This window comes from Amphiura filiformis, chromosome 12 (genome assembly GCF_039555335.1).
Source record: "Amphiura filiformis chromosome 12, Afil_fr2py, whole genome shotgun sequence".
In the NCBI taxonomy this organism is placed as follows: domain Eukaryota; kingdom Metazoa; phylum Echinodermata; class Ophiuroidea; order Amphilepidida; family Amphiuridae; genus Amphiura; species Amphiura filiformis.
This window is the reverse complement of record NC_092639.1, coordinates 67,326,732-67,342,888: the sequence shown is the minus strand read 5'-3', so window position 1 is coordinate 67,342,888 and position 16,157 is coordinate 67,326,732. Positions and strand designations below refer to the sequence as shown.

The 16,157-nt window shown below is 38.8% G+C and overlaps 1 protein-coding gene across 1 annotated transcript in view; it reads left to right on the top strand.

Annotated features, from left to right (window-relative positions):
• Positions 1-16,157, top strand: part of LOC140166601 (calcineurin-binding protein cabin-1-like) — a 60,420-nt gene that overhangs the window by 30,352 nt on the left and 13,911 nt on the right. Inside the window, 14 exon segments of the mRNA XM_072190103.1 lie at positions 746-882; positions 1,631-1,701; positions 2,387-2,489; positions 3,243-3,478; positions 4,317-4,441; positions 5,770-5,943; positions 6,618-6,740; positions 7,320-7,527; positions 9,691-9,932; positions 10,520-10,582; positions 10,921-11,032; positions 11,917-12,078; positions 13,993-14,202; positions 14,609-14,698. Of these exon segments, the coding sequence (XP_072046204.1) occupies positions 746-882; positions 1,631-1,701; positions 2,387-2,489; positions 3,243-3,478; positions 4,317-4,441; positions 5,770-5,943; positions 6,618-6,740; positions 7,320-7,527; positions 9,691-9,932; positions 10,520-10,582; positions 10,921-11,032; positions 11,917-12,078; positions 13,993-14,202; positions 14,609-14,698 (2,056 nt within the window).

Genomic DNA, 16,157 nt, shown 5'->3' with positions numbered 1-16,157 from the left:
TCAGAGAAGAATGGCACTTGTTTACATTTTGAGAGCGTGCAGAGTATGGTTCTGATTAGTTCAATCAATTGTCTGACAATCATAGCAACAGACTGATAATCTGATTGGCCGATTGTGCGTCAAATCATTGATTGGCGCAGATCAGCACCCTTGAAGTGATGTCGCTCATTAACAGGGCGCTCGCGTCAATCTGCAAGAGACTGCCATTCTTCTCTGAAACCCAGTGTAGTGATTTTTAACTGCGCACTTTGCTATTATGATATGAGCATTAGATAATTACATGGCCGTAGCCTGGGGAAGCCAGTGGGGCAAACTGCCCCCAGAAAATTTTCAGGGATAAAATGGTGATGGCAAAGAGTAAAGTGTTCTTAAAATGACTAAAAATGAGACAAAAAAAGTGACAAATGGGGACAAAAATTTGGCTTTGCCCCCTCACACTAAAACCCTGGCTATGCTACTGGATAACGATCAGCTTTGGTTGAACTATGTGCATCTGCAGTGTCTTCAAATCAATTGATATCTATTGTAATGGGGTATATATATTCCAGTTGAAATCTATATACCCCTGTGGACAACATGACCTAAGTCTCCCACCCACACAGGGTGGTATTGATTTCAAATGGAGTCACCCATTAGGTAACCCAATTTGAAATTCCTACTCCCTGTGTGGAAGATTAAGATCATGTCTATTGGGTGTATGGATTTCAACTGGAATTGCCCAATAATTTATTTGTTTATGCATCAGGTCATCTGGTTCAGGTCCAGTCAACTGTCTGGCAGATTTTCCCGGTAAATTCTTTGAAGAAGACATGGGTTACATAGAAGACATGTCTTATATACCGCAGATAGCAGGTGAAATGTGGAAAACTTATGCAGCCAGGGGTAAGTTCTGTTGAAAAGAGTTTTGTAGTAAGATTAAGATTAATATCTAAGCCTTTACTCAAGACTCTGAATAGACCTTTTCAAACTGAGTCAAACTGCGCCCATAAAAAGTACCTCTTCAGCATCATGTACAGTGCGAAGTTCCAATGTGTAACAGGCATCATTAGCTATGATGAACTTTCAACGGTCAATTTATCGAGCGTGTGGTGGTATCAATCAAGCGTGTGGTGGGAGTGTTGTGTAAGAGACTGACTGTGGAACAGGTGATGCACATAAACAAAACGTTCTGTAAAAAAAAAATTAACTGACGAAAAATGACGGACATTGCCTGTTTAATTCCATTAGTAACTTATTGTGAAAAACCAAGTAGCTGAGGTGTTAGCTCAATATGCTAGAAAAATATTTCTCACGATGACCCCATGCTCACATTGGCTTAATAAGCTATATTTTTGCGCAAAAGGGTGTCGTAATTCATGACATTTCTTGTCTGCCAGTTTGGGTACAATTTGACCCCCTAGATTACTGAATAAATAGCGCGGTTTTCCAATCTTGATTTAAAAAGATCTATGCTCAGTCTTGAGTTAAGTCTTTGAATTTTGTGACTGCAATTGAAAGAAACATGCAAAATTGAATGTTTTTGGCCCATTCCAAAAACCGGCCATATTAAAAAAAAAATCGGAATTGGACATAATAATATGTGTTGGATTTGTCAGTTAATATATTAGTTTTTGTTTTCTTTTCTTTGTAGCAAACTGGATGAAATCTCGTTTCTTAATCCTTGAAGGGAAACCAGAGATGTCAGTTGATTTTTTTGATGAGGTAGGTTTAATGCTAATGACCAAAATTTTAATCTTTACCCAGAGAAACCAGTGCACAAAAACGTTAAAAAACTAAGCCCAGTGCATCTAGCTGGATTTGAACTGGCAACCTTTGTATTGCTAGCACGATGCTCTAACCAACTGAGCGAGCCACAGAGGCATGATGCGGAAGAGCAGAAGATTGAAATCTAGTTATTGTAAACAATTGATTGTGCCCTCATCAATTCTATTAATGAACTTCTAATTATTTGACGAATTTCACAAGAAGTGGGATGGCGTAGGGGAAGGTCTTAAGTCCCCTCCCTCGAACTGATAGCCCCAATTGAAGACAAACAGTGGCAGCACTATTGGGGGGGGGGGGCAAGGTGGCATTTCCCCCTCAAATATTTTACTTGCCCCTCCCCAGCTGCCTCTATTAAAAACCCAAATTTTCCACTTTTTGTGGCAATTGAGAAAATTTGTCTTTGCTCCCCAATGCCCCCCCCCAAGAAAATTCATGGTGCCACCATTGCTGACAAACCCAGTAGAAAATAATAAAAAATCTCAAATTCTCTGAAGTGAATGCAACTCCCCACACTGGGAACAAAAGTGTGGGCCTGACCCTCGCCACCCCCTTGTGTACCTGATTGCAGAGTGCCCTTTTAAAGAAGTATATTTTGATCAACTTGTCATTATCATCATTACAGTGTGCTACTTTGCTGATGAGTGACAAGGCTGATTCCGATGGAAATAAAACGTCAACGACAGTTACACTGCCTAATTGTATCCAAGATAATATCATCAGTAAAGGTAAGAAACATATCAACCTAAACTATCTCTGATTGGCTCAATCTATGATATAACCCTCTTTGTAACCAATCAAAATAGTTCTTAGATAATATATCAATAAAGGTTAGAAACATGTCAAGTTGTAGATAGACCTTTGACCCTTTGGCACTTTCCAGTCCATGCACCCTATATGGGAGACATGACCATAATCTCCCAGACAAGGGGTGTAGATTTCAAATGGAGTCACCTATTGAGGGAACCCCATTTCAAATTCACATTCACTGTGTGAAAAATAATTAAGGTGGTACTACACCCCCTGATAAATTTTGTGACAAATTTTGCATTTTTCTCAAAAAATAACTACACACTGCTAAAAACATTTATGTATATTATAGGGGCAAGGAATACAATGACTTCACTGAAATTTCAGTGATTCAAGACAAGTGGTTCATTATATATGTTAAGAAACGAGGTACATTCTAGCGGTACCTCTTTTCTTATCATAAATAAGGTACCGCTTGTCTTGAGTCACTGAAATTACAGTGTAGTAAATGGATTCCTTGCCCATAAAATATACATCACTTTTGTTACCAGTGTGTTATTAAAAAAAAAAAAAAATGCAAAAATAGTCAAGGGGTGTAGTACCACCTTAAGGTCATATCTTCCATAGGGAGCTTATGGAATAGCACAATCCAATACAGTGGATTTGATATAGCTAGCCTTTAGCACAGGCCCATTTGGATTTGAACTTTTCTTGTACTAATCCCATTACAGAGAAAATAGAAGAACAGAAGAAATCATTGGAACGTTGTCAGTCTCTGGAGGAAGTGCATCGTCTCCATGGAGAGGAAGACTACAAACAGGTTGTGAAGCTATTATTACCTTCTGTAATGCAACCAAGAGTAGCTGCTAGTGGGAAGCCCGTAGCAGAGACATCAATGGCTGTCCCTGAAAGACAGTCACAACTGGAGTTACTGTTTGAAGCGCTACTTAAATTGCAAGATTACTCGGTAAGTTGTGAAGCTATTATTACCTTCTGTAATGCAACCAAGGGTAGGTGCTAGTGGGAAGCCTGTAGCAGAGACGTCAATGGCTGTCCCAGAGAGAGAGAGTCACAACTGGAGCTACTGTTTGAAGCGCTACTTAAATTGCAAGATTACTCGGTAAGTTGTGAAGTTACTGTTACGTATGGTATTACAAACTATAGCAGATTCAACCCATCGTGGGAGGTGTTTCAAACAAATTCAGGCTACCGGGCGATCATACATATCAGGCTAAAAACAAGGTACAGATGATTGACCGGCAGCCGGGATATGTTGGAAAAACGTCCCACGATGGGTTGAATCGTCTATAGATGAATAAACTTTCACGCATTCCTACACCTCAATGGCTGCCAAAGTTGGGTCCCCGTCGGCTCCATCTCACCTAAAATGTGAAATGATGCGGCCTTGGAGGGTATTTTAAACTGCATTCTATCACCTGTGTTACACATAGACAAAAGAATAATGACAGTGTACAACACAAAAGAATCTTAACATCGAATTTTAAGTGGCTTTAATCCACCCAATTGGGCAGACACTACACCAGTTTGGTGCATGCGGGGACCCGTCATGACCATGACTTGGCTCGTTGGATTCGTCTATAGGATAGCTGCAGGTGGTAAGCAGTCAGAAGAGTTATCTTACCCTTCCCAGAATCCTTTGCAACATGATAATCACCTCATTTCATCAAATGATACTTATATTTCTTTGTACATGTTTCACTTGCCTTCTTGTTGAGAATATACTGGTGTATGGATTTCAACTAGCAAATTCTAATGTTTTGATATTTGATTGCTTTTTATTGTAGCAATGTATAGTATGTGGAGCTGCAAGCTTAGCAGAAACTTGCCAGGAATTAATATCAGCCAAAAGTGGGAATGCCAGAGAGGAGTGGACTGGTCTTCTTGTTCAAATACTGGATACATTAGACAAGTAAGTGCTCTTTGGTGTAGGATTGCAGACGAAAAGTTCCAAATTTTCTTTTGAAATTCAAAAATGTCAGAATTGTTCATTTTCCATATTTGGACTCAGCATGAAAAACGTGTTAAAATGAGTACAAACAAGCCTAGTATTGGTTCAGTGATTCTTGATCGCCAGAAATGGAAATGCCAGAGAGGAGTGGACTGGTCTTCTTATTCAGATACTGGATACATTAGACGAGTAAGTGCTCCTTGGTTTTGGGTGTTGGACTGCAAAAGACAAGTTCCAAGTTTTCTTCAAAAATTCAAAAATGTCAGAATTGCACATTTTTATGACCATATTTGGGTTCAGTGATTGGTTCAGTGATTCTTGACAAAGCTCTTGATATTTTAAGAAAATATAACAAAACTTTTTATGTTGAAGCCTATGACTAGCACACAGAGCAATAAGCCTTTATTATATGTGACACGATCTGCTCCACGGGGGCCAAAGGAGGCATTTTTGAAAAATGAGTTACTATAATTATTATCTTGTAGTAACATTAGGCTATAATATACTGAAAACACCAAAGGTCTAGCATATTTGGTTCTAAAGTTATGAGGTTTTGTGATGTGTATTTTCTTGCCCATATCATACTATAGTATGTTTGTCTCAAGTTGAGAGTGCCATAAGTGCATTTAGGCGATTGGGTGGCCAGCGTACGGACGTGTGCATACGCACTGCAGGATTAGATTAGCACATGCAATTTGAAACTGCCACTGCAAAATTCAACATGGCATTGCTCTCAACTTGAGACAAGACACACTATGTGCAATCCAAAGAAGTGTAGCATTTTTGTGTGACATAACTTCCATCGCTTATCTGAAAAGCGATTGCCATTATCTGATTGATATGTTGCTAGCATGCCCTAGCATCAAATTGCAACTAGTTCATTCATTCATTCATTTCATTCGGCTGCGAAGCAGGCGACTACAAAATTTCTCCATGTACTACGATTTAAAGCCAAAGTGGTAATGGCATCTGGCAGTAAAAAGTCGTCAAAGTCTCCCAACAGTTTGTGCACATAAGACAAGTAGGATGTTCTTTGCCTACCAGGTCTCCTTTTACCATGTATGGGGTGCAACCAGTTGACTTCTTTTAAATCGATATGTTGCTAGCCGCAACCGATTGCTGGTAGCATTTGATCACTAGCAATTTTTGAATCACATGCTGCAATTGCTTGTATGATAATGGCAAAACATGATTAGGTAATTCTGTGAGAATTTCTTGTTTTTACTTTAAGGTTTAAGTTAGTATTGTGGTAATAGAGCATCATTATTATCCATTCAATTCCTTTTCAGGGCTCTATCGCAAGGGATATCAGTTCTGGGCCAAGTAGAGAGATCCAGATTAGTCCAGTTAACCAGTACACTTATAAACATCATAGAACATGCCATGGAGGGAGCTGAGATGGAGTCTACACAACCACTCACTACTGTGTTACCATGGATTGTCCTATATAGACTCATCAAACTGTAGGTTTATCTCAAAGCTTTAGTAGTAGTACACTTATTAGCATTATAGAACACGCTATGGAGGGGGCTGAGATGGAGTCTACACAATTACGCATCAAACTTGAAATGATCTCAAGCTATAGTGACAAAGGCAAAAAACTGTTATAGAGTTAATAACAAAAACCCAAAATTTGGAAATGGGATAAACTTTCTCATTTTCTACTCGAATAAAGAGAATGAATGCAATATTGAATTTAACCTAATTAGGGGCTTCAAGTAATAAGACATTACTGAGTGCATCAAGAGACATGTTTTTGCAAACAGTGTTATTCCAGTCACAATTTATACACCCACTATGGAAGACACGACCTTAATTTCCCAGACAAAAGGTGTTAATTTCAAACGGAGTCCCCCATTTAAGTATCCCCATTTGAAATTTACACTACCTGTGTGGAAGATTAAGGTCATGGGGTTGTATGGATATTAACTGGAATAGCCCATTTGGATGACGTTTTTGCTGACTATCACAGTAAATGCGTATTCTATGCATTATCAAAAGTCACAGGGAAAATCATCAAAAGTCACCCAATTGGGCTACCAAGTCGCATGTTTGGCAACCCCGGATAACATGTTTTTGCTGTCTGTTATACTAAACTCATGCTGATTAATTTTTGTACTATTTTTTGTTTTGACAGCCAAGAGGATAAGCTGGCCAAGATACGCATCTCAACAGGCAGTCCTGCCAGGAGTGTCAGCCCTGTACCTATGATGTCATCATCACTCATGCTGCTGGAAACAGCTCATGAGTACCTGGGAAGGTAATTAATTAATTGAGTAATTGAGTGAGTGATGACATGTGTGCATGTACCGGCAGTCCCTCCATGAGTGTCAGCCCTAAACAGTTCATGAGTGCTTGGGAAGATAAGTGAGTGAATATGTGAGTCAAATAAATGAGTGAGTAAGTGATGATTGATGAGTGAGTACATGTGATTGATTGAGTCAGTATGCGTGCTGGGGGAGGAGAGTGCATGCATGCATGAAAGATGGAGTGAGTGTGAGTGAATGACTGAGTGAGGGATTGGGTAGATAAGTGAGTAGGTGAGGGATTGAGTAAGTGAGGGATTGGCTGAGTTACAAGTTAGTTTATCTTAGTGTGTGGGTCAATCAGTAAGTCAGTTATTCCTATGAAATGAATTTCTGCAAGGTATTTGCATCATGGGAAGCTTAAAAGGTATTGGCATCAAGAATTAGAATTACAATGGGCTATTCCAGTTAAAATCCATAGCAGAAAAAATGATGCTGTTGCCAGCATCGACTCTTGGTCAAATGTGACATCACTGCCCTTAGATCATTCACAAACTTAGTTCAACCTTGGCTATATAATAATTGTTTTGCAGACATTCATGGTGCTGCAATTCAGATGGTGCTCTCCTCAAGCTCTATGTCTCCGTTCTCAAGACTGAGATGGACAAGTCTTCAGGAGATGACTCACATCCATTCCAAGAGGACCTCCAACTTGCCTTGGAACAGTGTTTCTATTGTTTATATGCGCATCCTAATAGACGAGCTAAGGCAAGACATCTACAGGATCATGGAGTAGAAGAGGTAAGGGTCCAATCAGAGGTCTCCATTATTTGCATATTAACTCATTTGCATATATTGGAGCAGTGTTTCTATTGTTTATATGCGCATCCTAATAGGCGTGCTAAGGCAAGACATCTACAGGATCATGGAGTAGAACACAGTGTGTGGTAATAGACGGTGAGAAATCTGAAGAAGTGGCTGTTATATCTGGGGTTCCCCAAGGCACTGTTCTGGGGCCCCTCTTATTCATTCTTTACATAAATGATATAGGAGATGGAACATCATCCACCATTAAGCGCCTTTTTGCTGATGATACGCTTGATATATAGAAAGATCACATCAAGAGCAGACACAGAAACCCTCCAGAAAGATCTTGACAAGCTGGTTCAATGGTCAACTACTTGGCAGATGAGGTTCAACCCAGCAAAGTGTTCTCTTCTCCGGATCACCAGAAAAAGAAACATCGTAAAGGCCTTCTATGAAATGATGGGCACAGTGTTAGAAACAGCAGAACATCATCCATACCTTGGAGTTGAGCTACATTCAGGACTGGAATGGAAACAGCACATAAAGCAGGTGACGGAAAAGCGCCAGCGGACCCTAAATTTCCTTCAAAGAAACTTGTACCGATGTCCTCAGAGTGTTAAAAACAAGCGTACACTTCACTAGTTCGGCCAACCCTGGAGTATGCAGCCACAGTATGGAGCCCACACCATCAGAAGGAGATTGATAGTTTGGAGAGAGTACAAAGGAGAGCCATAAGATTAAGTCACAGGAAACTACCATTGGGAGAACCAGTGTCACGGCTTTAAGGTCTGACATTGGTCTACCGACTCTGGAGCAGAGGCGGACAGTAGCTAAGCTGTGTATGCTCCATAAGATCAATAAGGAAGAAGTATCAGTCAATGTTCCCAGTCACTATGTACCTGAAAAACACCAACCATGCAGACCAGAAAGAGGCATTCTGAGCACTATACTGTGATTTCGACCAGAATTGATTCATACAGGCATAGTTTTATCCCAGCACCATACCAATATGGAACCAGTTACCAGCATCTGTAGTCATGTCACCATCAACACAGACCTTCAGTAAGAAGATCCAGGAGACAATCTACAGTGGGCAACCTGAGCTGTACACGGGCTCAGTGGTGTCAGCAGCTGCCCCTACCAACTAGTCCAGCACCAAGTCTTCAATGTTATGCACCCTCAGTTATTTGTTCTTCGTTCTTCAAACATCGTCTTCAAGTATTCTTTTTAGTTGATCACCACGTCAGTATTTGATAGGAGCGACCGGAGTGATTGTGTTTGTCCTGCACCAGATGTGATGTTTGCACCGCTGGGCGCGATACCTGAAATGGTCTACCCAGAAATCCAGTAGAAGTAGAAGAAGAGGTAAGGGTCCAATCAGAGGTTTCCATTATTTGCATATTAACTCATTTGCATATATTGGAGCAGTGTTTCTATTGTTTATATGCGCATCCTAATAGGTGTGCTAAGGCAAGACATCTACAGGATCATGGAGTAGAAGAGGTAAGGGTCCAATCAGAGGTTTCCATTATTTGCATATTAACTCATTTGCATATATTGGAGCAGTGTTTCTATTGTTTATATGCGCATCCTAATAGGCGAGCTAAGGCAAGACATCTACAGGATCATGGAGTAGAAGAAGTAAGGGTCCAATCAGAGGTCTTCCTTTATTTGCATATTAACTCATTTGCATATAACATGGAAAAACAGTGGCATGATTGATCGGAATTATATAAATAAACATAATTTTTCACCAGGTTCGTTGTTGCAAATAATAAAGGAGGCAAGCTATATTTTGTGCCCTATCAAAATTGGATAGGCGAGTGAAACATTCATTCAATATATGTGAAGCACAGACTTCACCCTGTATCTCACCCTCCCCCAATCCCCATCTTTCAATGTTGGAGGGTCTCCTGGACCTGCCAACAACATAGCTTTGTTCAACAGTTACTAAGGGATGAATTCAAAACTTGACTGGCGATTGACTGCCAGTTTGTCCGGTTCCATCCGGTTTCTATTGTTCTAAACAATGGAAACCGAACGGAATCAGCGGTCAACTGCCGGTCAAGTTTTGATTTCATCCCTAAGCCATTCCATATCAGCAGATCAAGAGAGTCTACTAAGATATCTAATGATTTATTTTCTTTATATACCAAGGTTCCATTGAAGTGGGAATGTGCAGGTTTCTTGTTTGACTACTTCAAACCCAAACTAGTTCCTGAATTTGACAGTTACAAAGCCAATTCCATGTCAGCGGATCTAGAGAGTTTATTCCTCAAGATATCCAAGAACATCCCAGAAGATGAGAACCCTGTTAACACAATGGAATCTGTACAAGCTTATATGGAGGGTAATTCAGAGAAGGCCCCAAGCTTACCGCAGGATAGGCAAGATGATAGGTTGGTAGTAGTTTATTTCTATCTATTTAATTGTTAGAACAAAAATGTGCAGTTTTAAGGTGAAATAATACTAATTGGCTGTTGCACAGGCTTCAATGGAAAATGAGCTAATTTATGTAAAAATTTCAGAGCTCCCTCAATTATAATCGGTCTGTGAGTCAGTGAGGCAACCGTTTCTCATGCTTATATCTACATGTATGCAGCATCTGTAAATGTGTGCATATGTACCCCAACACTTTGAACAAACTCACGATTTGAAGCTGCGCTCAGTGAAATATCAACAATCATGACTGAACCATAGAAAATATTTTGTTCTGTTGTCTTGAAAACAATGGGCTATTCCAATTGAAATCCATACACTCCCTGTGGAAAACATAACCTAAATTTTCCACACAGAGAATGCAAATTTCAAATGGGGTTACCTGAATGGGTGACTCCATTTGAAATCTACACCCCTGTGTGGAGGATTAAGGTCATGTCCTCCATAGGGGGTGTATGGATTTCAACTGGAATAGCCAATGGAATGTAGCAAGTGTTCCAATCAATCCTGATCCATGTTAATATTGTGCTGTTCTGAATCTTTGCAGGCCTGTTGTGAAGGAAATACACTACTTTTTAGCTGATTTTTACTTCAAAAATAAGGAATTTGGGTAAGTAACAAAAATGAAGAGATGCTTTTAATATATGTTAAAGGTAACACTGTCTAATTCCTCTGCATCATCCTTAAAGAAATAGTAAACATATGTTACTGTCACTATTGAAAAAATGACCACACATCCATGTACCAAAATTGGCATAGAAAAAAGGGGTCATTGATGTACCAAAAGACTGAAAATGTGACCCATGTTTGTGGCATATCCCCATATGGGTAATTTTTACTGTGTACCGCCTCCGTGTTTAGCATGTAGACTGTCTTTGTATTCCTTATACTGCTTCAAATTTCCATAACCTGTCATGGAATTTTATAATCTGACTTTGTCATTTACAGGAAAGCTATTAAGTTTTATGCTCTAGATATCTGTGTGTGCCCCAACCGGTTGGATAGCTGGGCTGGTGTAGCTCTTGCAAGAGGAGGAAGACTGGATCTTAAACTAAACTCGGTGAGTTTTCAGCATTTAATGCTCTGAAGTTTTGAGATATTTCCTCAAAATTACAAAAGCTATTTTAAGAACCACTGAACCAATACTAGGCTTGTTTGTACTCATTTTATTGCATAGTTCATGCTGATTCCAAATATGGTCATGAAAATTTACAATTCTGAAATTTTTGAATTGAAAAAAAATTCTGGAGAGTTCAAAGATATGTAAAGACCTCATAAAAAGTAACTTAGCAGTTATATATGCACAGACTTTCTCCATTTTGAATAATGGCTTTGTCAAAATGGCCATTGGCATTGGGCTGTTCAGGTAAAATCCACACACCCCCTATGGAAGGCATAGCATCAATCTCTTATACAGGATGTGTGAATTTCACACCTGAATGAGTGACTACATTTGAAATCTACACCCCCCGTGTGGGAGATTAAAGTCATGTCTTCCGTAGGGGTTGTATGGATTTCAGCTGGAATATCCTATTGACTGTTCTTCTGCAATATTTTACGCATAATTTCTTGTGTTATTTTCATCCTTAGGTTGCTTAGTTCTCTTACCATCCTTAAATTGCTTAGTTCTCTTAAATTATATTTGACATGATCAAGGAAAATGAGTCGGATGTCGCTAATATTGATTTTGAGATATTGGCAAAGAAAGTGTTTAAATTCTTATGTTTTATATTGTTTTCAGCGATTGATAAATTGATGTAACTTTGCAAAGAACATGGGGTTTTCAGTTTCTGAAAGCTCTATATGTTCTCTTTAGAAACCTATGTGGAACTCATTTTCAACCAGGGTCGACATGTGACTCATTCCCCTTGATCATGTCACATATGATAAACTTTGTTTGAATTGTTAAAGAGATGTGTTTTATCAATTCATGTTTTATTATAGTGTGATTCGAAAACAGAGTCACCCATCTACAAGAATTCTGTATCAGCCCTTCTATGCTTCAAGAGAGCCTTGGAAATTGATGAGACCAACCTGGCACTATGGATTGAGTATGGGTCATTGGCATATACACTTCACTCACATGCGTCAAGACAACTCAAACAAGTAAGTTAGTAGGGTTATAGGGGCAAGGGTAGGGTTAGGGTTAGAGAGAGCCTTGGAAATTGATGAAACCAACTTGGCGCTATGGATTGAGTATGGGTCATTGGCGTATACACTTCACTCACATGCTTCAAGACAACTCAAACAAGTAAGTTACATAGGGTTAGGGTTAAGGTTTGGGTTAGAGAGAGCCTTGGAAATGATGAGGCAACCTGGCACTATGGATTGAGTATGGGTCATTGGCATATACACTTCACTCACATGCTTCAAGACAGCTAAAACAAGTGAGTTAGTAGGGTTATAGGGGCAAGGGTAGGGTTAGGGTTAAAGAGAGCCTTGGAAATTGATGAGGCAACCTGGCACTATGGATTGAGTATGGGTCATTGGCGTATACACTTCACTCACATGCTTCAAGACAACTCAAACAAGTGAGTTAGTAGGGTTATAGTTAAGGTTAGGGTTAGAGAGAGCCTTGAAAATTGATGACACCAACCTGGCACTATGGATTGAGTATGGGTCATTGGCATATACACTTCATTCACATGCTTCAAGACAACTCAAACAAGTGAGTTAGTAGGGTTATAGGGGCAAGGGTAGGGTTAGGGTTAAAGAGAGCCTTGGAAATTGATGAGGCAACCTGGCACTATGGATTGAGTATGGGTCATTGGCGTATACACTTCACTCACATGCTTCAAGACAACTCAAACAAGTGAGTTAGTAGGGTTATAGTTAAGGTTAGGGTTAGAGAGAGCCTTGAAAATTGATGACACCAACCTGGCACTATGGATTGAGTATGGGTCATTGGCATATACACTTCATTCACATGCTTCAAGACAACTCAAACAAGTGAGTTAGTAGGGTTATAGGGGCAAGGGTAGGGTTAGGGTTAAAGAGAGCCTTGGAAATTGATGAGGCAACCTGGCACTATGGATTGAGTATTTGAAAGCATAGCGTGTAGTACACATAGTATAATTACACACTTTGAATACACTTTGAATACACTTTTAATATTTTTCCAACATTTTGAGGTAAAGCCCATAAAAGTATTCAACTTCCTTGGTCTTTTATTATTCTGAGTAACACTAAAATGGTCATATCTCTGGAACCGCAAGGTTTTTTGCAAAATAAAGCTCTGAGAATGTAATGAAATTGAAAACCAAATGTTGATTTTGATTGACATCAGACTCATTTAGCTTGATTGTATCACAAATGATGTTGACTAATAAGATAAACATTTCTTGTGTTTGAAGGAAAAGACTTATTGTAGTCTAAATAGTTAATGCTCATTGTAAAATGTGTATACCGTATATTCTCTAATAAGTGCCCAATAACATTATCGAAAAATTAAGGGGGGTGTGTTAATGAGAGGTATTTTTTACAATGGTAATTAATAACATTGCTAGTACCGTCTGGCCACAGACTAGCACAGACGAATCACAAACAGTCTAAAGTGCTTTGTATGCTGTGAATTCTCGCATATTCATGATGGCTGATTTTTGGATTGTTTGTGTCTAACAATAATGCCAGCATTGTGTGCCTTCGCGATAGAGCGTTGTGTGTCTTTGTGTTTACTTGAAAGACTAAAAATATGCGGTATGTGCATTAGCAGTTTCATCTGAAAGATTGGTCCTCATTACCGGGTGGTGCTGAGACTTTGACTGTTTGTGATTCGTCTGTGGTAGTATGTGCATCTGGCAGTGTTGCGGTGCTCCACAAACAATTAAAGAAATTTGTATAAATACTGTAAACACTGTCAATAACAATGGCCGCAGACATGGATATCATGAAATTGGTGATCGTATCTTCGAAAATACAAGTACTGTATTACTAGAGGCATTTATTAGATGGGGCGTGTATATTAGATAATTTATAGTAGTTAGTTTACACTTTAGCAAATTTTGTGATATATTTTCCCAGCATATCCACCTGCGCCTGTCTGATGAAACCAAGGTACTACTTCGTGAGAAGCTTAAGGAGATGCTGGAGCTAGCCAGGCATTGTTTTATCAAAGCCAGTGAGTGTGAAGGTGACGGAGATGGTGAGGAGTGGCTGGTACAATACATGCTGGGTAAAGTGTGTGAGAAACAACACACTGAACCAGGAGTATATCTGGGACATTACTTAAAGGTGAGAAATGGAAAGATTGCTGTAATAGGCATTAGATGTTACACAGGCCCAAAAAATTGGGCCTCTGTGGTGATAAACTACAAATCAACGCACCCTGGTTGGCAGCCCCTGTGGTTGTCAATCTCTCAGTTTATTCTCATGATATTCTGAAATGACACAGTTGCATCTGAATAAGGATTTATAAAAAGGAACATGTTCTAAAATTATAATGGCAGACAAGTTACAGTTTGCGAATAATAAGCTTTTTAAATTGATATTGCAAATACAGATAAATTTAGTTAGGTGTCACTATTATATCATTAACATGGTTACATAAACTCCCATGTTAGACTATGTTTCATCTACTATTTCATGTATAAATTAAAAAGTTAAATTGAGCAAATAATCTTTTGTTTTGATACGACAGGCAGCAAATCACCTGTATGAAAATGAAGCCAAGTATCCCAAGAAGATCACCTACCACAACCCACCAGACTTGTCTTTGGAAGCTCTTGAGGTAAGACGTCTTACTTTACTGTTTTTCAGTTTTGTGAACAAATCTTATGGGCTACTTTGCACAATCCATGATAGTATGATATATAACTGAAATTATTTTGGGCGATTTGAGTTGAAATCCATACACCCCACAGAAGACATGACCTTAATCTTAATTTTAACCCCTTGAGCACTACCTGCCGATCTAACATTGCCTCTGATTGGTTAATTACATGATATTTTCACTTTAATCACCAATCAGAATGGAGCTTTGCAAATAAATTCACCCCAATTTTTTTGCGTGGTGAAATTATTCTAACAATGTTGCTGATTGGGCCAGTTGATAATGAAAACTCATGTTCTCATGGGGTCAAATGGAATCGCCCATTCAGATAACACCATTTGAAATGCACACTCATCAAGGTCATGTCTTCCATAGGGGTGTATAATGGATTTCAAGTGGATTAGCCCTTTGATCTGCCATGAGCATGTTTAGCCTGGACCTGGTAACAGCATAAATGGAACTTTTATATTACATTGGGTTAGGGCAATGATTAAGGGAACAACCCCAAAGTTCGATGAAGCCCTATAAACGAAAGTCCTTTCGTTAGGGAGGGAGGGGGTCCGAAAGTCCGATTACGTTTGTAAAAAAGTAGGTAAAACATCGGTAAAGGTTGATCTATTTTAAGGATTTAATATATCATTTTCAAATTTTAGTATTTTCCGAAGTACGATATTGACATGACATTTTACAGGGGTTTCTTCAAAATGATTTCAAATCAATATGGAGTGCAGTACTCGCAACCTGCAACGTCATGTAAGTTCATATTTAAAGCAGCTGTCCCAGCAAACACAAAACGTTTTTAATACGTTTTAAACGTTTTTAAAACGTATTAAACATGTTATATTTTCGGTTTTTGGTTTTGGTAAAAACGTTTTAATAACATTAAAATATCGGGTTATATCAGGGAACTTCGATATCTGGGAATTGCGACTGAAAAAGGTTACGATTCACACAAGTGCATGGTATGTCATCACTTCAAACTGTTTATTTCCCGGCATTTGGTCACATTTATTATGATAAAATATTTTTGATATATTTTATGGTATAAGAACTATTCTATAGTAAATCAGTTATACCAAGTAACTGATAATGAGGCATAATATGCAGGATATTAATCATCTTGCTATCACAAGGCGTGGCTTTTTACTTCCGCAAATGGCCGTAGTGGTATATCATCTTTTCTGAAATTGTGACCTAGGTCCCGACATTTAACCTGACTTTTATCAGTCTCATCTCCCTGGTTATATAAAGGTCATGAAAACGTTTTAAAACGTTATGTATGAAAACACACTACAAAACTATTTCTAAAATGTTTTCAAAATGTTATTGTAAACTATTTGTTAAAGAACATTATGTTAGAATATTTGCAGGAGGTTATCAATAAATGTTTTTAAATGTTTAATATGAAAACGTTTTT